The sequence below is a fragment of the Prinia subflava genome, chromosome 5 (genome assembly GCF_021018805.1).
Source record: "Prinia subflava isolate CZ2003 ecotype Zambia chromosome 5, Cam_Psub_1.2, whole genome shotgun sequence".
Classification (NCBI taxonomy): domain Eukaryota; kingdom Metazoa; phylum Chordata; class Aves; order Passeriformes; family Cisticolidae; genus Prinia; species Prinia subflava.
The window spans coordinates 25603347-25619153 of NC_086251.1; the positions used below are offsets into that span (position 1 = coordinate 25603347).

Here is a 15807-nt window from a genome sequence, read left to right on the forward strand (position 1 = left end):
CTTACGGTGTGAGTTTTCTGGGATTAAGCCTGCTTTTCTAGTCTTGTTTCTATTCATGCACATCAAAGGAAGGAGGAAAACTGTGACCTGGTGGTTTCATGTATTTGCAGACTCCAGAAAGACACACAATTTCTGTCAGCAACGATTATATTGCAAGATACCATGTTGGAAAAACAATTTCTGTCAAATCAGGTTCATCTCTGACTCCAACAGGTTTTTAGTGCTCGTGGCCAGAAATGCTTGGCTGGGGGCTGTGCACAGAGGGGCCAGGCAGATAGACGGGCTCTGCAGGGCAGGGTGTCTCCTGCAGCAGGCTAAGGAGTTGCTATCACAGGTAGTCAGTGTGGATGGATCAAAGAGCTCCTTGAGATGGAGTTTTGCTGTAAACAGACTGCTGCCGGATATCCTGTCCCTTGGTCAGCAGTGAGGGGACCTGCGGCAGCTCATGGCTTCTTCTTAGAATTAAAGATGAGTCACTTTAAGGTTACTGAATTTTCTTTCCTATTGCTCCACTTCCTCTGTTTTCCAAAGATAAATAAGAAATGAGAGCCTGGAAATTCTCTTGAGAGGTCCTGCAGCTTGTTTGTTTTGTGAAAGTACTTCTTGTTATCTAATTTTGTTACGGTTGTTAACAACAGCAGCAGCTTTCCCACAAAACTTGCCCCAAGTAAACTAACCACAATTTTGAGAACTGAGCTGCAGAGCAGAGAAGATCATCTTGGAAATTTGAAGATGAAGTACTTTCTTCTGCCAACTCATTTAGCATTTCTCTGTAGCTTTGCACTAAGTAAACCCGTCCAGGTGTGTCCCTGCTCTGAGATGTTAAGAATTTACATTGCTGCTGCTGAGTTACTCTACCTTAAAATTAATTAGAAACTCCTCCTGCTGTGATTCTACTTGATAAAAGTTTTCTGCTATGAAGATGAGCATGTACTAAAATATATATGCTTTTTTTTTCCAGATAGCTACAAGAAAGAATGACTTAGGTGAGTTTGATTGTAATTGTTATATAAATAACTACAGTTTTTGGTGGAGCTGCATCTGTATACCTCAATGTCATGATCTGGTATATTTTTCTCTTTGAAAATGTGTTTTTTCCACCATCAGTGGAAGGCAATTCACAGAACTCAAATGTGTTTTAAAGTCACATTCAGTGTGATTTTTTATGCTGTTGAGATAAAGAAATTAAGAAGAATTATTGAACAACTGCTACATGAAATGTTCTTTTCCATTTGTAGCCCTAGCAAATCAGAATATTTTTCACTTTGTTTTCTTTCTTATGTGATATATGGTACTGTCCTGTCTGCTACACCCAAGACTTCTATAATTTTTTTTTCCTAATAACAGTTTTAGTCTGTGAGAAATGTATTCCCAGTATTTTAGAGTCAGAACTGAGGAGCATGTCACAATGTCTCGTGTCAAATTAATAGCTTGCATACATTCAACGTGTATGATAAAAATAATAATTTCTTTTGTATGATTAATCCTATTTTTACAGAGGTCAGTTATGATTTTTCTTTAATTCCACAAGCTCTAATGAAGAGAACAGTGACTTATAACACTTAGCACTCCCCTCTAAAAGCTCCCAAAGCTTCTTAAGCTGAAGTTTATTTAGTCACAACTTTGATTACAGCAGCATTATGACATTTATATTAATACTAAGCTTTTCTATCCAGGAAGCAAGGCAGACTTAACCAGTGTTAGCATACTAATCCTTCCTCACATTATTAGGAAATGAACTTCAGTGAAAGCAATTTCCAAAGGTGCAAAATCTTGGTTAGGGTGTACCTCTCATCTCCCCTTCTGCACACGTATTTGCCCTTTCAGTGCCTTGTATGTTCTTTATTTTCTGCACCTGCCAGGTAGTGAAATAGCTGTGTATGAAGGAGACATCCTCTTGAGAAGAGGGCGACGCAGTGCAATTAACTGTGAGAGTTGTTTATGGCCCAAGTCACAAGATGGACTGGTCAAGGTTCCAGTTAACATCTCTTCTGATTTCTGTGAGTGCATGCAAATGGATGCTCTAAAGTTAGCCTTGATTTTCCAGTCCCTGTACTACCTGTAATTTTCTGTTTCTCTGGCATGCACCAAAAGCAACCTTTGCACAAGTGAGAATTTATTGACACGTCTCTTTTTCTATCCTGTTAACCTCATGGAAGTTTGGCTAAGACTCCAAACAGATCACACTAAAATATGTGGTTACTTGGGCCAATAGCCAGGTAATTAATTTCAAATATTAACTTGCTCCTGTTAGCTACAATGTACTTTGATATTTAGCAAGTATATTAGAAGAAGCATAATTTGTTCACATTATAAATTTTTGTCAAAATTGCCACTAGGAACATGTTTTTGAACTCTGTAATTTTCTTTCAAATGTCTTGTAGAAATATTCTCACATTAGAACCCCTGTAGAGGCAAAAATGGAGGAAAAAATCCTTTGAGATATTTTTTCCTTTGATTCCCTCTAGTCAGTCAATAGCTCTGTCCTGTGCAAAAGGCTGCAGGAGTGAATTCCATACAGACCCTTCTTCAAAGATCTTAACTTGAGTGAAAATGGCATGGAAGTAAAATATAGCCTGAGCCTGATTCCTGTTCCTCAGGGAAAGGAACTGAGGAAAAGCTCAACCTTGGTGTTATCTAGGCTGCTTCTCTGCCCATGCACCTCCAGAACTGCAGTATATACCCTTGTGGGTAGCTGAGGGTTATTCCCCCTATCTCATCTCCCTCTCTCCAAAGTTTAAATATTAGGAAATTGAGATACACATCAGTGGTAGATGATTCATAACTGAGGAAGCCAAATTAGGCCAAAATGTTCCAAAGTAGATAAACACTCTGATCTTTGTTTGGTGCCAAACACCATGATCTTCAGAGCCCTGACTGTCTCAAGTGATTCCAAGGGGGCTGGGGCAGGCATTTGCTCTTTCTGATAAACAAAACAGGGGTTTGGTGCTTAGCTACCATCAGCTGGCTCATTTGGGATACTTTACTCAACTATTTGCATTTGCTCATTTGAAACTGCCTCATTTCTTCTGTTCTAATGGAAGGAGCAATGCCAATCTTTTGCTTTCCATCAGCTGTCTGCTAAATAATGTGCATATGGGATAGCTGTAATTGTTATACTTCCATTTAAAAGTCCAATCAGTTTGAAGATCTCTGAATGTTTAGTGCCCCTTTTTTACTATATTTGTAAGATAAAGAGCTAATGAGTGCTGTGAGGTTTTGAAAGAATGCACCCCATCAATACACCTTGCTTTTTCATTAACCAAGATTTCTCCTACCCCCCTTCTCTTTCTAGCAATAACAGAGAGGTCTTGGATTGCTGATGCTTTGCAAGAGATCTCCACACTGACCTGTGTGCAATTTGTAAATCGCACTACAGAAAAAGACTATGTTTATGTTGAACGAGGGCAGAGGTAAGCTCCCTGTCTCCTGAAAGTGGCAGCACTAAAAAGGTCGTTCAGATTCTTTCCTGGTTTGTTTTGGATTTAAGTAATTGGTGTCTCTTTTTCATCCTAGAAGTAAAGATTTAAAAAGAAGGTGTAAGTTTTCATCTTTCTTTAGAGATGCTGGTTGTTGCATCAGCTAACAGGCTGCGGGAATAAATGTGTGTGTGGATTTAAAGATAATTGGGTGTAATTCAAAATAAGAAATTTTCCTTAATTGTTGTAAAAATTTAATAAGTATAATTGTTTCAGGTTCTTTACTAAACTCTTTATATTGCTTCGCCTTAGTTTGATATAGGCAATTTGATGGTTTAAAATTTGCCATCCTCATCACAAAGGCTTTATTTCCCTCCTACCATGTCAGCTGGCAGCTTTCAGAAGTCTAGATATCTCATGCCAGTGAATATTTGCATGTCCCCTGCTGTGGCTGCATATCTAGAGAACCTTGGTGACAGAATCAATACCTATATATTTGTATTTGCTAAATGTGATCCTATTGATTGCTTATTCTTAGCTGCTGGTCTTACTTTGGAAAGATTGGAGGACGTCAAGCAGTAGGCCTGGTGAAAAATGGCTGCATGGATAAAGGAGCAATTCAGCATGAAATGAACCATGCACTGGGTTTCATCCATGAACAGGCACGGAGTGATCGGGACAGGTTTGTCAAGATTATGTGGGAGCACATAATGGCAGGTATGTCCACTAAATCTTAAGAGAAAATATATACTTACAGTTAAAGGAGAATGTTTCTCCTGTGAACAAGAATGCAAATAAGAACCATGATTAATCCTGGCTGAATTGCAGCAGCAGCAACAGCACATTCAGTGTGATGGAATTTCTTGTTCAGTGTTTGTACTAAGGGAATTTCTGTGGCTACACCTATGGCAGTGTGAAAGATGCAGCCCAAAAGTGGCTCAATATTCTTATTTTCAGGCCCCAAAATACCAGGATCATCAGGCTTACAAAATGTTGTTGCAAAGACTTGGCCAGGAGGCGAGACTATGGGACCCTTGACTGAGGGGGGTGAAGTGTGACATTGAAGATCATGTTGAGGAATCACACAACAATTTTATCCCATGAAAGCCATGGAAATAGGAGAAGGTGGCCAGTAAGCACCTTGGCAGTGAGTGAAATGCACACATCCTAAAATGTGTATGAACACAGGGCTCAATGCAGAGGCATTGGACACACATGCAACCATTAGCATTTGCAAAATTCTGGACCTGACTTGATGTGAGAGGGAAGACTGAAATTATTTCCTCCTTGTGGACAGGATCATGTACACATGAAAAGAAGGAGCCATGGGGAGCAATCAGGAGTGGTAATTCTGTAGAGCAAAAACAAGTTGTTACTATTTACCAAAAGGAATGCAGAATGAATAGTTTGGGCACATGCCCATGAACTGTGTGCTGGGAACATGGGCTCATAATATACAAGAGCTCCAGGCTCTGGGGAGGAAAGGGTAGAGAGAATGGCAAGAGATCCAAGGGAAAGTGAGGAAGTGGTAAATAGAAGGAAAATACCAGAATAATGCATTCAGGGAGTCACTTGTCTGACAGCTGTTAGAGAGCTGAGTAATCCATAACAATTGTAAAAACACAATAGTCTATTTAGTTTATTATAGCAAATAATAGTAAATGAGGCTGAACAATTGAATACCAAATTCTATTAAGTCTCTTCAACAAATAACACACTCACCTACTCAATATCATGCACAGCTAAAAATATATCCATCTTTTTCTCCAGATGGAACTTGATTGTTTTTATTGCAAATTCCTAACACACTGTTCTCCAAGCTTTCTTCAGCTATTCCCATGATATCCTAAGTAAATTCCATTGGTGTTGTTCTTTATTGAGGTTTCAGCTCTAGTGTTAAGGTGTAATTTTGCTGTGAGTTTGCCATTGTACAACAAGGGTGCACCACGTTTGAAATGTCAGCAAAGGATGTGCTAGGAAAGAGAAGTTGAAAACATGAAGTTATATACACTAAACACACATAGTCTTACACTAGTTTTGTAAAGGGAAGTTCACAGGTTCAGATGTCCTAATTCCTGAAGGATACAGATGTAACCAAGCTCTGATTCAGACACAGTATCGTGAAATGATAAATGACAGGGAAGAGGTAAAGAGGACAAGGCTGTGCCAAAGGAGATGAGGGATATCATCAATGTTTTGAGTGTTTGCCATGGGTGGAGAATGAGGTGATTGGTGTGGCAAGGAATTGGAATGCAGAGTGTGCAGCTCAAGCACTGTAGGGAAAAAATGCAAAGATATGCAGGGAAAAAGAAATGGAGAAAGAGCTATGTTCATGAGCACTGTAATGTTAAAACATGCTGCTGTTAACAGTGATGTCAGAGCTCCTGCTGACCTTTGTGGTGCAGAACTAGACCTCAGGACCTTTTCCGGCATCTCAGCTCTCTCACACAAGCTGTTTTTCTTCTGCCAGGACTTTCATATTGTGAATGTTTTCTGGGTTTTGTTTTTATCCAGCAATTTACCTTGGAAGCCATCCTACTTCTTTGTTTTGACAAAATGCTGCCTGATCGGTTGCTGTCCACTTAGCTACTTGAAACTCAGCTTGTTTTCCCTACACTTTTGGGAAAAAGAATATATTCAGAGTCTTCAGCCATCGTTTCCTTTTCAGGTCTTCTGAGTCATCACACTTATATTCTAGCAGAGATAGATTTTTTTCTTTTTTAACAGTGGAAAAGATGGGGTAAGTCCCCAGACATGTGCAGGTCCTAGACGGCCAGATCTCTTTGGCATGTGATAAGGTAGGTAGTAGTTTGCTGGCAGCACCTCAGTCCAGCCAGGATGCTGTCACTTTTCCATTATTTAGCAAACTAATTCAGCAAAGCACTTCTGTGCCAAACAGTAGCCATATGCTTCAATGTTTCACCACGTTTGAACTGTGTTCTCTGTTCATTACCTCAAAACAAGCTGCACACTTACTGATAATTCTTTCTGAAGTCAGTACCGCAGATAAGAGGGACTGAGATTGAAACAGTCAGGAAGGCCAATGCTGTTGGGAAACAGTTTAAGCCTTAACTGAGTTTTACAGCTATGAAAAGCTCCCACTTCATGTTTATCCCCAAATTTTCTATTAATTGGGATTTCAAATCTTCTTTTTGCATCTCTTAGTCCTCAGCCCAGGACCAGTGCTGAAGGACATTACTGGCTGAGATTTGCTCTGGTTGCAAGCTGCCAGCTGAGTTGTATAGATCTCAAGGATGTCCAACTTCATAACCTTGTCCAGATGGTCTGTGGTTTACAAACCACATTTGTAGTTACAATAATGAAGGTACAGAACTGGAAAGGAACGCTCAGTGCCTAGGGCTTTAGTCCTAATGCCAGGCTGGCTGCATTCAGCTCCCTGCTCTGACAGTGCTTGTTTGCCTGTCTCACCATGGAGAAGAGACCCAGCGTGTAATTCATATTCATGATCTCCAGTCGGTGAGAAAAAGAAGGGCCTTCTTCACATGAAACTCCCTCCAACTGTGCCTCTCTTTCTTTCCCTCTCCTCTGACTATCCTGGAAGACTTGAGGTATAGCTTCTATGCCTAACTTGGAGAAATAAAGCTGGGTGACATGAAATCCAGTCTCTGTCCCTGGGCCACAACCCTGTATCCGTGTAACACCTTCTTATCTCATATTGGCTTTTTAAGGCTAAAGAGATGAAAAGTGATGAGATACTGAGCAGCTGCTCTGACAGAATTTGTTTTTCTGCTTCATGTGAGTCGTATCACTTCACTCTAGTCACTGCTGATGTGTTTGAGCAGAGACAAAGCCAGGACATGTCTGGTATCACGGGCTCTGGTGCAAGTAACAGGGAAAATGTATTCCTTTCTTTTGTGGCATTATAACCCTGTGGTGGAAGGACTCAGCAAGACATCACCCATGCATAGCTCTGAATTTTTCATCTAGGTGGTCAGCCAGATTTGCGTCTCAAGGTATGGATGCAGCTTTGGGGACAGAGGTTGGATGCTTATGGTATTCAATATAATGCACTGAAATATATTGGGAGACACCCTAATGAAGATGGAGAGGAATACTTTTGCTTTAAGAGTGGAATGTATAAGTTAATTATATCAAAACTTATTTGATTAACTTCATATTCTGAAACCTACTAGACTGTTAAAATGGGTTCCCGTGGATTTCAAAAACCTGTGGTGGTTTTGATACCAAGATCCAAAATCTCATGAGAACACATATTAGTATTCTATGTTACTCTCTGAATTATGACAGCAGGCAGTGTACTCTTAGAGCAGTAATAATTGTTCTGACTGAAATGTTGCTTTCCTACCTTACAGGGGAACAAGGGAACTTTGGAAAAATGAATTCCAAAAACCTGGGCCTTCCCTATGACTACTCTTCAGTGATGCACTATGGCGCGTAAGTTGTTTGTGGAGATGTCTTTTCAAAGGAGCAAACAGCTTTCAGATCTGCTCAGATTTAGGAAGAAGTTGTTGCTCTATGCAGGGAGTGACTTTTGATGTTCATTTAAATTGAGTGCATGGACATAATTAAGGGTGAGCATAATTCCTTTGTCAGCAGGACTCCTGGAAAACAAGAGTTGATATGGACAGAAACAAAACATAGGACAACATTTTCTTCCAATGTACTCTTGCCTCCTGCTAAAGGCCTTTCACATGGCTTTGGCCCAAAGTCTAACTCTACTGAATCACTGATCTAAACCAGTTCTGAAGTTTAAAGTATTTCATAAACATAATAACAGCTGATCAATAGACAACAACATTCAAGTATAAAGGCAAGAATGATGGAATTTTTGATATCATTGAGATGTATGCTGCCTTATGTTAACATGGAAATGCTGTCTAAGGCTGCATTTTAGTCCATAATGTTCAAGATTCTATCATGTACCTTCTGCTTTATTTCCACAAGCAAGTAACGATTTCTGAACAAAACCATGAAATAAAACTGCACTAGCAGAAGGCAGGAAATTGCAGATAGCAAATAGACTATTAGTAACTGAGACAGAACTATTTCTGCTCCTCTGCCTCAGGAACCAAGAAGGTGGGATTCAGTCCATTTTGCTGGACATTACTGAAAGGCCTTTTCACTCAGGACAGAGCAGCTTTTTCTGCTTGCTTCCTTTTACCTGCTGAACACCAAATATTTGCCATGCTGGTCCTCTTCAGGGAAGGCTACCAGGTCTCTGAGAAGCTTCTTATCCATTTCCATTAAAATGTTGTTTATGTGGTACATGAAAAATGATTATGCAGTAAGAGAACTTCCCTGTCTATGAAAAGCAATCTAGAAATGTGATTTCATGATTTCTACAGGTACGATTTCTCCAGCACTCCAGGAAAACCAACTATTGTACCAGTTCCTGACCCCTCTATACCTATTGGGCAGAGAGAAGGGCTGAGTAACTTGGATGTAGCTAAAATCAACAAGCTCTACAAGTGCAGTAAGTGCTGTAGAAAGAAGGCATGTGAACACAGCTGATGTCTGCAGGCACTGGCAGACATCCCCCAAAGGAATGCAGCCCAAGTCCTTTCACTACATCTGTCTCACTCTACAACAGGAAAACAGGACTGTCCCTGTGCCAAACTGCTGCCTTCTTGGAAAGGGCAATTTACTTTCAATAATTCACTCTCATTTTGAGATATCCTCACATAATCCCAGCTCTTTGAGATAAGCAAAATCCACCAGAGAACTCATGGTTGCTACCTCTGTCAAAAACTCATTTTGGGAAAGTTCTGAAGGTTGCAAAGCATGTAAGCTCTCCTCACCATGAGTGTAGCCTAGAGTCACATGCATCAGTAGTGCCAGCAGATTTGTGATTTCTCTTAATTACAAAATGACTGCAGAGCTGTAAGTATGGGTGACACTCAGCCTGATGAGAACACCTTTGAGAAAACCATGGGAATTTTGTATAGATATCTACTTTCTGGCCACATCCATTTCTTAACTCATCCCTGTGGTATTTTAAGATCTAGAAATACCTAGCATTCCTCTCTAAACTGGAACACTTCAGCTAAGATGCACAAAACAGGTATAACATCATGCTCCTGCAGTGCACGGGGTTTCCTTTAACTCCTAGGACAAAGGCTAATTGATTTATGTAGTATTTGACTTTTCTGAGATGTTATTCAATTAGTTTCCACCAAAACAGCAAGAAGCTTAACAAGACCTAAATATTAGTGTACTAAATTCTGCTCTTATGTTAGAACTCAGTTAAATAATTAGAATTTAGAAGGAATCAGCATTCCTTCAGTTGGATTGTTAGGTACAGAAATCATTGCTGAGAGTGGTTCCTCCAAATTCACAACTGCAGATAAGACAACTTTACAATTTATGTGTCTCAAAGATAGTGATAACAAGTATTTAGTGATATTTACTCTTGACAGTGGGGCTGGGAATGAATCACACTTCAATACCATTACTACGTAATTTCATTATTAGATCTGTATGTTTTGGAAGAAAAGGACTAAATTAAAAGAAAAAAAAAAACCCAGAAAAACTCAGGGACTGAAAAAACCCATAAAATCTCTGGTTGTCTCAGGAAAAGTAGGAACCAAGAGAAAAATGCCATAAATTCCTATGAGTAGATGTCATATATTCATATTTTGTAATTTGGGGAGTTACATAAAATGCAAAAAATGAAGATGTGGAAAAACAAAAGACAGACAAGATCTGACTTTGTTTACCAGTCACCAGGTCAGTAGGTTGACTTCAGTGCTCTCTGTTACTGTTTTCCCTCAGTGACTACCTCTCTTTGCTTTGACAAAAATCTTGTTTTCAAACTTGATTTTTGTGCACACTTATGAATACACACAGTTGCTGATGGAAACTGATGTACTGCTGTTGTTGAAAGTACTTCTGTGATTGAAATTAAGGAAGTTCATGAAAGATCCAGGCCTTTTTAAGTAAACTAAAATATGTGAGCAAAGCCCCATTGTCTTTTAAAAAATCCGATTAGTAGCTAAACAGGTAAGTATTTTAACTACCTTTATTTCACTTGCAAGTTTTCGGTAACTTTTACACCAGGAACAGCAATACAGCTGTAAGCATTATAATTAATTTATACAAGATTGACTGCTGCAAATGGTTAGAGAGTCTTGTCAGGCATTATGGGAATATTTTTGTGCAGTTTTCATTCTCTTCAACGCTGTTTGGTTCTCTTCAGATTGCTGCAGCTCTGTGTTGCCTAAACCCAAAGGCTCGTTCTCCTCTGTCAATTACCCATCTCCATACCCGAACAATACCAACTGTCTGTGGCTGATCCGCATCCGTCGAAGTAAGGTAATTTTTATTAGGAGAAAAAAGGGTTGAACCACAGTATCCAGGCTACACAGCATTACTTTGTTACCATGAGTAACCCCTGGGAGTCAGTGCATGGATCAAGACATTTATTTTGTTATGCAGTAGATGAAAGTCTTAATGATTTGCATAAGAATTAAGACTATTAGAGGGATAATTTCACTGGATTTTTATCCAGATTGGACAGCTTTTCAAAGACAAGCACTAATGAAATATCAGTCTCTGGGATGTCAGTAATAGGACAGCTAGTTGAAATTCTGTGCTCTTTTTATATAGAAAGTAAGGTTTCAATAATACATGGATAGTAAAATGAATATGAAGGTACACTTCATATTCAGGTGGATGGTTTGAGACTTTCCCTGTGTGTAACATTAAACCCAAGTTTTGCTTTTTTGTTTCTCCAGATTTTCCTGCAGTTTGAGGCTTTTGATCTCCAACGTTCCTCAGACTGTTCTTCTGACTACATAAAGATTTACAATGGGAACAGCAAGAGCTCCCCTGTCTTGCTGGACAAGTACTGTGGGAAGGGTCCCCTGCCCTCCTTAGTGGCATCTGGACCGACAATGCTGGTAGAGTTTGCGAGCGATGAGAGCATTACAGCCACAGGATTCAGAGCCTCCTACAACAGGGGTATGAACACTCCTTTACAGAGCTTGGAGAGCAGCATTAGCAGTATTTGTTCAGAGGAGCTGAGAACTTTTTCGATGCACTACAGAGTAGTTCTTTTCACTGTCATTCTTCACACTTTCACAGAAACTGGAAATGCAGAAGCCTAGGCAAGGATGGGGCTGAAGGTTCCTAGGAAACAGAAAATGGGATGTTGCGTGGGTCTCAGGTTGGTTATCCTGAGATCTCACTCACATTCTTCTGAGAGCCTCTGTTGGGCTTCTTCATATCTCCAGAACAATGTCTTTAAATAAAAACAATGCAATGAGTGAAATTCATAGGAGCAGTGCAGCCAAAAAGCATAGAGACTGCAGAATCAACAAGAGACCCCAACCAATGAGATACAAAGTCAGTATCTGGGCACGACATTATTCAAGGTTTTGTGGGATTTTATGGAGCAGGGGAGGTACTGACCTTGGGTACCTTACACTTCCTGAATTAAAATCTTTCATTATGTACACAAAACACAGTGCTTCCTGTAGTCATGTGAGGAATGTCTATTTTGCAAACACACAAATGCATTCTGGACCACCAGACCAAATTCTGTTGTGCTTTGACATGCTTTCAGCAAGAAGGCATGTAGCTCAAAGTTGCCTTATTTCAACTGAAAATTCAAACTTCTTTAGAGCATAGATTGAAGGAGTCTTAGAAAAGTGTTATTTTTACTCTTTTTGCTTTATTCAATGGAGTAATTTCTAGAAAGCACTAGCTCTAGCTTGATAATGCAATCTTGAATACTTGAGCTGGTTCTTTCTGAAGGGCAGTTAGTGCCATCAGAATGCTATGCCAATATGGGAACAGTTCATTGGAAAGTCAGATACACCTTTAGATGCAGCTTTTCCCTGTCCTCCAAAGAACATTTATCAGGCATTTCTAGTTCCTTTGGTACAGCTGCTGATACAAATACTACATGAAGAAATAAAGTACTTCAGCAGTAGATTTTCATGGTAGCACATTTTTTCCTGGTTTGAAGAAATAATACAACAGGTTGTAAGCAAGCTCATTTCTACTGACAAAACACTCTTGTTAATATATCTGGTTTTCTCCTTTATTCCTCAGTGAATTGTGGAGCCACTTTCAGAGATTCAAAGGGAGTCATCACCTCTCCAAACTACCCCAATAAATACCCCAAAAACCGAGCATGTTTCTGGGTCATCACTTCTCCAGTAGGATACAAGGTAATGCACAGATGAAATAATTTGTGGGTTTCATCGCTGTTCTCTGATGAAACCTCTGTTTCCCTTGAAGAATAAGAGCTGTTATGTCACTTTTTCAGCAGAAATTCTCAGAGTAAAAATGTGGAAGCAAAAATTAATTTTAAGAATTTGTGCTGGATCTTGGTATCTGAGGTATAGCTCAGTAAGGGAAAACCTTTATACGTGCTAGTGAACTCTTATGAATCTAGCCTGTACCACAAGGCTTTGTTCAAAATAATCCCTCGTTAAGAGCTCCCACTAGAAAACTGAAACATCACACAGGTGCTGTTTTTATATTTCCCAAGAGGAAAGAATGTGAAGCGTAGAAGATCAATCTTGTCCCTTGCTTCCCCTTCCAATCCAAATACTGATGAAATAAGCAAATAATTTGCTACTAATTTGCATTGCCCTATGGGATCAGGATGTGATGCACACATAGAATAAAGAATGGTGCCTGCACACAAGGAGTTTAGAGTATTTGTCATTGTTAAAAGATGGGTAAGAGAAAAGGCTGCAACCTGGAAACAAAGTGCTTTGGTTGTATTTTCTCCAGATATCTCTCAAAATGTTGTCCTTTGAGGTGGAATATAGTGACAGATGCATCTATGACTACTTGCTCATACATGATGGAAGCCGCCCCACGTCACCTGCAGTTGGTCCTTATTGTGGGACAGAGAAGGTTGCAGACTTTACTTCCACTGGGAACTTTGTGCTGGTTGAATTCCACAGTGATTTAGTGTGGGAGTTGCCTGGATTTGTGATGAGTTATACATTTGCTAGGTAAGTACAATATAGATGGGGTTTGAAAAACACAGAATGAGAGTAAGAGTCCAGCTAGCCACACATAAAAGTCAAGATGCCACCAATTTCAGGAAAAAAATATAGTCCAATACCTTTAACAAGCATGAGGTTTGACCTCTTAGTCTTGCATCTAGAGTGGTGTAATTTCAATGGTGAATCAAGGACAGAAATGTTCCTGCCCATGGGATGCTTTTGTCTGAGACTGTATGCTTTTTATTATAGTATTCTCATTTCTGGTGTTGCATGGCCAAACACAATAGCAGAACTGAAACTATGTAAGCAGATTTTCAAGAACTTCTAGTGGTAGAAACTGTGCCAAAAAAAAAAAAAAAAAAAAAAAAAAAAAAAAAAAAAAAAAAAAATCAGAACATGGCTATGTAGCAACTTTAATCTGCATTCTGGCAAATGCTATTACCCAGCCTTAATGTGCATTCCAGGATGCATGCAGAAAAATCTTCAGACACATTTATTTACATTTTGAAGCTAAGCTCACTCACACAATTCATACAGGCACCAGAGCTTAGCCTGGAAATCACCACTTGACACTGAACAAGTGGTGTCATAGTACAGTATGACATAGAGTACCTCAACTCAAAGATTTGCACTACTCCTCTGTGAGATGGACCAGGTCAGAGAACAGATTTAATCAAGACATGTATTGAAATTGTCCATAAGGTGTTACCAAAACATTTTTTTAAAATGAGGCCTGAAAACAAAAGACCACAGAATATTCTCTTTGGAGAGCATTTTAGGTGTGAAGCACCTTGCCTGTAAAGAGAAATCCTCCTCGGAGGAGGAGATGGCTGGAGTGGATAAAGAAATCACCACTATAAACATCTAACACTTTGCCTTGACTTGATATATTCAGAATTAAATGCTAATGCCAAACTGGGAGATGCCAAAACATAATGAATAATAAAAGGTTTTGCTGAAATTATGTCTTTGTGAAGAAGAGTGTGGAGAAATTGCCAATTTGCTTTCCTGGTGCAGCCAAGAAAATTTTGAATTATGATGGCTTTGTAGCAGTGTGGGAGAGGGGTTTAAGATCTGTAATGTTCTGCTTTAAAGCACTGGTTAATTATCAGAAGAATGATAATTGGTAAGTTGGGGACATCAGAGTTTAGAGCTTGCTTGCATCATGGTGGGAAAGTGCATGCACAGCAGGCAGCAAATATTTGTATTCCTTACAAGCTCCAATCTTCTGGCTATAAAAAGTATTCCTTCAGTTAATTTGGCTCACTATTTAGATTGACATATTTTTGGAGAATGTAACCATTTCATCAGCATGACAGAAAATTAAACTCTACTTCTATTTTTAAGCTCAGCTTCAGACTGTAAAAATGCTAATTCTTCTCCTTGAGTCTGAGGACTTTGATGGAGGTGCAAAAGTAACAACCCTGTGACAACTCTCATTCTGTAACAAAGTTGAACGGGTCCCTGTTTTAAAAGACAATGCTGAACAGCTTTGTAACTTGAGTCTTACCTTAGGTTCCCTTCCCTTGGTCTGATGTGGAGCTCTAAATACCTGCAATGTTTTAGATGTTCACCCATATTTGCTAGAAGAGCATGAACAGCATATTCCAAAAGCAATATACCACATACAGGAATACTTGTCTTGCAATGTGTCCCTAGAAACATGGTTCTAAGTAGGACATTGCCCATGTATAAATACACTCATATTCTGAACTATAGGACGGAACAGTAACCAGCTAGTAGACACAAGGGACAGTATAGTCAAAAGTTTAGGATTCAAATATCACAATAGGAGAATTTTCAGAAGTTCTAATTAAAATTCAGCACTCACTTAACACACTTTTGAAGTCCAAAATGTAAGAATTTAACCTTAAAACACAGAGGTATCTAGCAGTGATGAATATATGCATTCTCATAAATGTGCATAACTCATGACAGTAACAGATATTACCTTACATGCATACAAAACTAGACGTTTTTAAAGAGAGACCCACTTCCACAAGCCTGTGTGTAACAAATAAGGATGTGTGTCCACATATTTCTTTTTCACCTGCTTTGAGACTGTCCTGGTTCCTACCTGGGAGGCAAATCAGAGAGTGCTATTCTTTTGTAAGAACCAGAACAGAGATCTGTCAATTATTGCTGCAGGAGAAAAAACAGCCTGGAATAAAGCATTACAGAAGCACACAAAAATGTACTACTCATAGGTCTATTTTTGTGTTTAATTTAAAACACATTTCCCTTACATAAATAAATAACTGTGGCTGAGACGACACTTGCATGACCACAACCCCGGTTATTGAATCATAGAATAGTTTGGGTTGAAAGGGACACGTCAAGGTCACCTAGTCCAAAACCCTGCCATCAGCAGTCATCTTCTACTAGACCAAGTTGCTCAGAGCCCCATCCAACCTGACTTTGAATGTTTCCAGAGGTGGGGC

At 39.4% G+C, this 15807-nt stretch overlaps 1 protein-coding gene across 1 annotated transcript; it reads left to right on the forward strand.

The window, feature by feature from the left end:
- The first annotated feature begins 666 nt into the window (after positions 1-666).
- Positions 667-15582, forward strand: LOC134551202 (embryonic protein UVS.2-like). The gene is made up of 11 exons (XM_063398512.1): positions 667-801; positions 962-986; positions 1863-2000; positions 3296-3413; positions 3958-4136; positions 7754-7835; positions 8747-8874; positions 10597-10712; positions 11135-11360; positions 12456-12574; positions 13146-15582. Exons 1-11 carry the CDS (start codon positions 733-735, stop codon positions 13374-13376), a joined length of 1431 nt encoding a protein of 476 aa, XP_063254582.1. The 5' UTR covers positions 667-732; the 3' UTR covers positions 13377-15582.
- The last annotated feature ends 225 nt before the right edge of the window (positions 15583-15807 follow it).

What these genes read in the sequence shown, in the direction of transcription:
- LOC134551202 (XM_063398512.1), top strand. Translation starts at nt 733, where the DNA reads ATGAAGTACTTTCTTCTGCCAACTCATTTAGCATTTCTCTGTAGCTTT. An exon ending in CACTAAGTAAACCCGTCCAG is followed by an intron (nt 802 to 961) that starts GTGTGTCCCTGC and finishes TTTTTTTTCCAG; the next exon opens with ATAGCTACAAGAAAGAATGA. An exon ending in TAACATCTCTTCTGATTTCT is followed by an intron (nt 2,001 to 3,295) that starts GTGAGTGCATGC and finishes TTCTCTTTCTAG; the next exon opens with CAATAACAGAGAGGTCTTGG.